At 35.9% G+C, this 8729-nt stretch overlaps 1 protein-coding gene across 1 annotated transcript; it reads left to right on the top strand.

Moving 5' to 3' along the window:
• The first annotated feature begins 3093 nt into the window (after positions 1–3093).
• On the top strand, positions 3094–4002 carry LOC107802548 (putative protein phosphatase 2C 76). Its single transcript, XM_016626061.2, has one exon. The coding sequence runs from the start codon at positions 3094–3096 to the stop codon at positions 4000–4002; it is 909 nt and encodes a 302-aa protein (XP_016481547.2).
• Positions 4003–8729: the final 4727 nt, after the last annotated feature.

Below are 8729 nucleotides of genomic sequence, written 5' to 3'. Positions count from 1 at the left end.
AGGCGTTGGAGACCTATCCTTCTGAGCTTCCACCTGATAGTCCCCAAGGCATTCCACTACTTGGATCGCCTTAAGTAGGGTATCTACCCTTTGTCTTTGCAGCTCCATACGGGCATAAGGTTTCAACCCTTCCAAAAATGTGAAGATCTTGTCTTTATCCCCTATGTCATGTATGTTCAGCATGAGCGCAGAAAATTCCCGCACATAATCCCGCACTGATTTGGTCTGGCGGAGCTCCTGTAGCTTTCTCCTTGCATTGTACTCAAACATTTTTGGGGAAGAATTCTAGGCGTATGGCTACCTTTAGTTCTGCCCATGTCTCGAGAGCATCTTACACCAGCCCTGATGGCTTCGTACTTCACCTGCCACCAGAGTTTAACATCACCCTGATGATACATGGCAACATTTGCTACCTTCTCAACTTCTTCTAGGCCCCCCACGACATCCAATTACTGTTGAATGTAATATGAAGTTTCCACTTCTTTGGCATTCCAACCTCCACTATGTGGCTTTGGCTCAGGAATTTTCAATTTTGTGCTGCAGGGGCGAGGTTCACAACACCCCCGATTTGGTTTTCGCCTCCTCGAGGCGGCCTTGTAAAGCAACATTGAGCTGGCATGTCAAGTTGTCTATAGTTTTTTTATGGCAGTCACCCTATCTTCCTCTTGTGCCCTATAGGCTAAATCCTCGGCACACTCCTATTGGAGGCCCTTGAAAATAATTTGGCTGCTTCACTGGCTGTTCTTTACCGGACTCCTTCAGAGTCACGATTGATGTTTACTATGTCAGCTTCGGCCTGCAGCATTCTGCGGTCCAGGTCGTCCAACCTTTGAACTAGGTTGGTTCTTAGTTCAGGCACCATATACATAATGGGTCGTAATACGTCAACCGTCTCTTCAAGGGCCGCAATGCGGTCTCCATGATTCACCATGGTCAGAAATGGTGGTAATGGCAATGTGTTTCCTCGTCCGATGTCGAGCCTTAGCTCTGATACCAACTGTTACGCGGAGCAATCCTGAGATTCCTTGGAAGGGCGACGTAAGGCTAAGCAACTGATGTCAGTGAAGTTACTATTTGCCAACTGAGGTCCCCTCCGTACACTAGATGAGATTGTCAGTGTCGTACGGGAAAACTAATGTCAAGAGCAATTGAGAGAACAGAAATGAGAATTGAGAATGAAAGAAAGCTTGATTGCATTAATGAAAGCTATTACAGAAAAGCAACACGGTGTCGAGGGGGAGAGACATCAGTACAGAAAATTATTTGCTTGCTAGAAAGTTTGTTTGCTTGATCCCCCTAATAGTGCTTTAAAAAAATAAACCAAAGTTACAAGACTAGATCTTACTAAGCTAGAGAAATATAATGGAATTACATGAAATAAAATTACTCTATATTTACAATGAAAAGGACTTAGTTTTCTACAAGGTAGAAATTGGTCCGTTGTCAGCAACTTTGTCTTTGGTATCACAGTCTGCGCGCGCGGTTCTTTGGCATCACAGTCTGCGCGCGCGGCACTGTTGGCATCTGCCTGCGGCTGGGTGCTGACAAGGGATATCGGCGGGGCGACAGAGGCACATGCTTGCTTGTTACTTGACGCCAAAACCACGAGGCCGTCCGTGGCGCTAGCCGTTGGGAGGCTTGCTAGGACGACACGGGGCGCGTCCAAGGGGTCATGGGACATGGCTGGAAAGCCCCCATGACATCATACACGTCTACATCAAGTATTTACATAAATAAAAATAAATTCTCTAAGTCATATTAAATATTATGTCAAAGCAAGGATCAGAAATACGTCTGGCTAGACTATTTAAAGTAAAAGTTCTATAAATTTTAAATTAATAGAATTTAAAATTTATTTATTTATTTATTTGGTTCGAGTTTTCATTTTTAATATCAAACCAAATGCATATATATATTTTAAGTCAGTTGGTTAAATTTTTTGGTTTTTCTTCATCACCCCTAAGTGAAAGAAAAGAAGGTAAAAGAGGAGATGTCGTATGAAATTGGAAGTCTGCAAGATGTAAAGTAGAATTGGAATTAGGTTATAGTTTTAATCCCTGATGCCTATTTTGACACTGGAATTCGTGGCATCATTTTTATTTTTTGTCTATTTATTTATTGTTTATTTCATTCTTTCAATAGTTTGGATACAAAATCTATGTTCTAATTAAAAAAATTGTTTTGCATATTCGCTTTCACTCGGTATATACATATAAGACATGGTTAATTAAAAACTTAATCCTTGCAAATCAAAGACGCCCAAAAAAAAGGACATCTATTTCTTTTGAACGCGTTTGTGTGTATATCCAAGTCCTAAAAAAATTCACTATTATAGCAATTCGTCATTGAGAATCCTTAATAGACAAGAATTAGTACGCGTTAAGACACATGTATTACGTTTATTGATTTGATGTCAACATCGTGTACACACAAACGTTTTTAGCTATTTTAATACCCAAGTAGTACAAATTTCTTTCAAATCGAGGATACCCTAGTATAGTCGAATATTGAGAATTCTATACTTAGAGGTTGTTTGCCTTAGCTGATTTAGAATAGTTGATAAGCATTATATGCTGAAAAATATTTTTAAGTGTTAAAACTGATTTTAAAAATAAGCAGTTATGTGTTTGGATAAAAGTGCTGAAATTAATAATATGCAGCTGAAGAACTGGGTATACGAAGAATTTTGTTTTAAAAAAAAGTTTTTTAGGGATAGAATAGTAAATATTTTCGTCAAACTTAAGTGCTTATAAGCAACTTATGGCTTTTGGCTTATATTTGGCTTATAGGCACTTTTAATTTTATCAAACGCGTAAATAAGCCAAAAAATGCTTATAAGCCAGTTTGACCAGCTTATAAGCTTAGCCAAACAGCAAGCGCTAGGGTTTTTGCCTCTCCTTTTATTGGTATTTTATTTATTTTATTACAATCTCAAAATTCTGAGTAACTTCAATATTGTCCTGATCTCCTTGGTAGAGATGGCCCGACGTCGCGATGCTGTACGCAATTCAAACAAGAAACAAGTCGGATCTTGGAAGATGACGAGTATTATCATATGTGGAAATTTTTATTGCCTGCCTCATTGGAGTTTTTATGAACATTAAGGTACCTAAACCTGAAGAAAAAATTGTTCCACAAAAAACAAAGCCAATTCCAACTAAAAGTTGTCACTTTGCCTCAAACAAATGGAGAAGATCATACCAAGAAGATCGAATAACATGCGATCTTGATCTTAAAATTCCCTTTTCTGGGCACAAAGAGATAAATATTGGTGTTGTAGCAGTATTTGATGGTCATATTGGAGAATATGCTAGTGAAATGGCCTCAAAAATCTTTTTGGAAAAGTTTAAGTTTCACCTTAAGAATTATAATGGTCATGAATTTATGGAATTTTTAAAAACATCATTAGTAAAAACCATTGAGGAAATTGATACAGAATTTTCCAAGATTGCTATCGAACATGAACTCTATTCAGGATCTACTGCGGTTGTTGCTCTTATATATAACAATCATGTTTTAGTTGCTAATGTTGTCGATTCAAAGGCATTTATTTGCTCTAAGAATGATCAACGCGGGGAATTGGCTGGTGATCTCGTTAATGAATTGACAAGAGATCATAACGCGCTGAGGTTGGATGAGAGGGCTAGAATTGAAGCGTCTGGAGGTAAATTTAGTCGGACGTTTAATGATGTTCCTCTGCTCAATGGCCATTTTCCTATGACTCGAGCTATTGGTAATGTTCCTTTGAAAAAATATGGAATAATAGCTACTCCAGAGGTGACTGATTGGGTTAATTTGACTTCAAAAGATGAGTTTTTGGTAGTGTCATCTGATGGGATATTTGAAAGTTTAAGTCCACAAAAAGTTTGTGATTTTCTTAATAAAGTAGAGCATTATTCAGATCCATCAATATTGGCCAAAGACCTTATTCTGAAAGCATTTTTAGAAGGCAGCACGGATAATTTATCAGTTGTTTTGGTTCCCTTGCGATCCCGTAGATGATAAATCAGTTGTTTTTGGTTTAAAAAAGCAGCCTAGTGCATAAAACATCCCGTATTCACGTAAAGTCCGGAGAAAGGCTACACCCCAAAAGATGTGAGGTAGACAACCTACCCTAATGCAAGTATTTATGGCTCTACTTTCCCGGTTTGAACTTGTGACCCATAGATTAGGCTCCGTTCAAATCAGCTGTTTTTGGTTGGTTTTAGAAAAATATTAGCAGCTCTTTTTATTTTTTAAATTTTGTTTAATTGATTTTTTCAATAGTTTAATTGATTCTTTCCCCTTACCATTAGTATTAGTAGTTAGCCTATTATTGATTATTCCGCTTGTTATCTTATTATTTTGTTGTTGTACTGTTTGTTGCTCATTTTCATTTTTTCTTGAGTGAGGGATCTATCGGAAACAATCTCTTTGGTTTAAAGGTAAGAGTAAAATCTGCATACACACTACCTTCTCCAAACTCCGCTTGTGGATTGTTGTTGTTGATTCTTTCAATAGTTTGGATGCAAAATCTTTTTCTTAAAAACTGTTTGCATAGTCTTTGATTTTCACAAATTATAGCCGCAATATTTGTATGACAAAAAGAGGGCAACATGAGTTGTACCAAAGTACCAGTTGCACTGCTTAAAAATACGGGTGTCCTATGACCCTTGGTTTTATTTGAACAGTAATAAATACCCCTTTTTAGCTGACCACTAGTTTCAAGAAAATCAGTGAAATACACGCACCAACCAGATTGTGCCACATCATTTCTTTTTCACTATTTTTATTTTTATCATTATTTTAATTTTATCTTTTATGCTTTTGGGACCTTCTTCTCCGACTAGCTCAACCTCGCCGGAAATTTCCACAGGCACTCCGTTTAACTCAAGATTTCTTGAAATAAAAATAGAAATCAATCAAAACCCATCAAAAGTATTCCAAATCATCAGAAAAACTCAAGAATTGAAATCAAACTTGACACCAAGTTAGAATCATATTTTTCTGGTAGAACATGAGAGGTTTTTTGACCGGCGAACCTCCATTGTTAATCTTTTCTCATTCTCTCTATTGTTCTTGCCAGTATTTTTGAGTATTCGAAGAATAAGCCCTATTTTTTCCAAAATTCGAGGATTAGTCAAGGATATTCTATGCATCCAATTACAAATTCCCGTCAATCCCACCTCCATTTCACATCTTCTGAAAGGGAAAGAAAAGTTTTTAACCCGTAAAAGCAAACTTGAGTCATGGCATATCCATTTTATATATTGAATCTTAAACCTGTCGACAAAAGAAAAAGAAAGAAAGGAAAAAAAGAGAAAAGTAAAAAAAAAAAAAGAAGGAAAAGCAGCTATTGTTTGCAGATGAATATGGTTAAAGTGCGGGAAATGGCGGATGGAAGAAGAAGAAAACAGTAAGAAAAAAAAGAAAAGAAAAAGAAGAAAGGGAGAAAGAGAAAAAGAAAAAGAAAAGAAAAAAATTAATGAAAAATGATACTTTTGGGGGTTTTATGTGCTGTCGTCAAGTGTAAAACACATCAAGCGCCACATCAGCTAAAAAAGGGATATTTATTACCGTTCAAATAAAACCAGGGGTCATAGGACACCATTTTCAAGGGGTGCAACTGGCACTTGGTACAACCCAATGAGGTAATTATGTATTATCTCAACGACGAAAAAGAAGAGAAAGTAGTAGCCAGGATATCAAACTAAACTAAATAACATGAAATATTTGTTGAATGCGACACCAAATTAATGTCAGTTTCAAAAGGCAAACCTATGTCTGAATTCAATTAATCATAATAAGTTATTAATTGTTTAAAATTTTTGTGTATCACTTGCATATTAATGTCCCTAGGACCAATGGCAGAGACACCCTTTTACTTTACAAGGGGCGTCATCTCACACTTTTTTGCTCGCGCAAAGACATACATAAATTATTTTCGCTTGCAAAATAACAAAATATAAACATCAATTTTGGGGGTGGGCATAATACCGATCGAACCGAAAAAATTGGCTGAATCGTGAATTTCGGTTTTTCGGTCGGTGCACGATTTTAAAATTATTAATTTTCGATTTTTCGGTGCGGTTTGCGATTTTTGTATTTCGGTTTTCTGTTAAACCGAAAAACGAAATTTTGTAATCGACCCATTGAATCCCCTGGTGTTTGCAATGTAAAGACCTGGTGTTTGTAATCAACGAGAAGCCCCACGACGTTTACAAAAGAGAGGGGAATGGCCTTATTAGGACTACAAAGTAACTTTAGCAGAGGCATTGGGAGGAACCAAAATATTGAAAGTCACTGACCTAAAATGAAACCAATCCCAGAAACAAATTAAAACAAAGTAAATGCTCTATGCAATTTTAAAAAGAAAAGAAGAGAAAATTAAAGCAGCCATTCGAAATCAAGATTTTAATGATTTTTCCATGGAAAAAGTCTACTCATTTTTTAACTTCATAATCAAACAAAACGAATCACTTTTATAGCAAATATCTTAAACCCCAAGTTTATTTACCTAAACTTCACAATCAAACAAACTACATATAAAATATACCATTTAGACATTTTTTTATATATAATCTTATCTCATGGTTTGCCAATAATAGATCAAATAATAATAATAATAATAAGAAGAAGAAGAAGAAAGAAAAAGTAGTAAGTTAAATCATCTGATGGAAAAGAGAAGAAGGAAAAGAAGCGGCAAATTTTGCTTTATTTAGAAAAAAATATCACTTACATTTGACTAATCAGTAGATACTATGCTTTTGCTTAAAGTGCTTCCACTTTTACTCGGTATAGAAGTTTCTAGTGAATGAAATTGTGAAACCTGGTTATGGTACCATTCTATATCAATACTGTTTTATTGAGGTCCATGTGTGGATTTTCCAGTACAAGATCCATCTTTTTTCTGGAAGTAGATTGTGAGCAGTTTATTATCTGTTTCTTTGAATGTAGTCAATGTCAAGATGGCCAGTTCATATATTTTAGTATTTGATGCATCTTTAGTCTGTGAAGTATTGCAATGAAGGTGGTATTGTATGTTAATTTGAAAGGCGTTGCTTATTATTTGCATATATGTGGTAGATTTAATTGTATTGTACATAATTATATAAGGACAGACTTCGCTGTTCCTACAAGTCTACAGCCGTTTGAAACCGAAAATATAAACCGGGAATAACCGAATAGAACTTTGGAAAAACCGCACCGAACCGTAAATACTTTGGTTTGATTTGGTTATTAATATTACAAAACCGAAAACCGATAAACCGAAAATTATTTTTATAATAACCGACCGAACCGACCGATGCTCACTCCTACATCAATTTGGAAGTAAAATATTAGAACATGTACCGCCCTAAACCGGAACATACAAGTTTAGTTTAATAAACTACCGCTTATACAAGATCTTGCATGCGCTAATTAAGCCGCTGCTGCACATGACAGAAAGGCTTATGGAACTCTTTTTCCAAATACTTTTCTCTTAAGCTTTACTCCAAAAGGTGTGACCTCTGTTTCACACAAGTTCAATCCGTGCCATACTCGACGAGGCAAATATCGTCGAAAATAGAATGTATTTGAGCTAAAATGAGGCCCTTCTACTACTTGAACTTGAGCAAAACCAGGACGCCAGTCATCAGTTCCAGCCAATTTAAGATAGAGATAGCAAATTGGCGATTCGACGCATTGAGCAGTGACTTGAAACTGATCTGTAATACAAGCTTGAAATGGTTTTCTGGGAATATCATCAAGAACTTGTGGTTCCAATGGATCAATCTTTCTCAAATGCTTGGAATTCAAATGGTGCACTAAAATGTCATTGGATTTTTCATCACCAAACCTTAGGCTTACATGGTTTGAGGTTTCTGCACCCTTTGTACATGTTGTCTCTATTGTCACAAAATAGGTACATTTCTCCTGCAATTATCAGGACAACAATATATTTTCAGTCAAAACCAACTTAGTAATTTGCAACATTACTATGTTACGGATTCAGAAGGATCCTTGGCGTAACAGTAAAGTTATTGTCATGTCACTAGGAGATCACGAGTTCGAGCCGTGGCAACAGCCTTTTGCAGAATTGCAGAGTAAAGCTGCGTACAATAGACCCTTCTGGTCCGGCCCTTTACTATGTTACGGATTCAGTAAAGTGAAAAGTCGCGATGTACATGATCTTTTATTTTTTGTGGGGTTTAAGTTATATACACTGAAAATACGAAGAATTACGATTGCATTTTCAATGTAATTTAACATGTTATAATATATTATTTCATCTATATATCTTTCATGTTACCAAATCATGCTTGCTACAAATTTGTTACTCCTATGTTCGAAGCAAGTTATTGTCTAATTATTAGACCACGAATTACATGTGTCTGAAAAAGTCCAATTGTTATTTCACGTGGCAATCCACACAGAGGCATATACAGGAATTTTTATAAGCAGTGTCAATATTTGAAGAAGTGAACAAACTAATAAATTACTGTAATGACAAACAATGTCATTTTTATATTTATACCCAATATTTTAATTTTATTTATTATTTATTCATGCAGATTATAAAAAAAAAAAATCGGTGAAGCACTGTCACATGACACTGTTTCAAGCAACGTCCTACGCTCCTGAATCCACATCGATGTAATGAAAGTGAAGGATATAGAACAATGGTAACTTAATTACCAACAGTGTAAAACAATATTACAAATTGTCAATGCGCAAAAGTTAAACTCTAATACTGTAGGTTGTCTACA

This window comes from Nicotiana tabacum, chromosome 18, assembly GCF_000715075.1.
Source record: "Nicotiana tabacum cultivar K326 chromosome 18, ASM71507v2, whole genome shotgun sequence".
NCBI lineage: Eukaryota > Viridiplantae > Streptophyta > Magnoliopsida > Solanales > Solanaceae > Nicotiana > Nicotiana tabacum.
This window is presented reverse-complemented; position numbering and strand designations above follow the sequence as displayed.

What these genes read in the sequence shown, in the direction of transcription:
- LOC107802548 (XM_016626061.2), top strand. Translation starts at nt 3,094, where the DNA reads ATGAACATTAAGGTACCTAAACCTGAAGAAAAAATTGTTCCACAAAAA.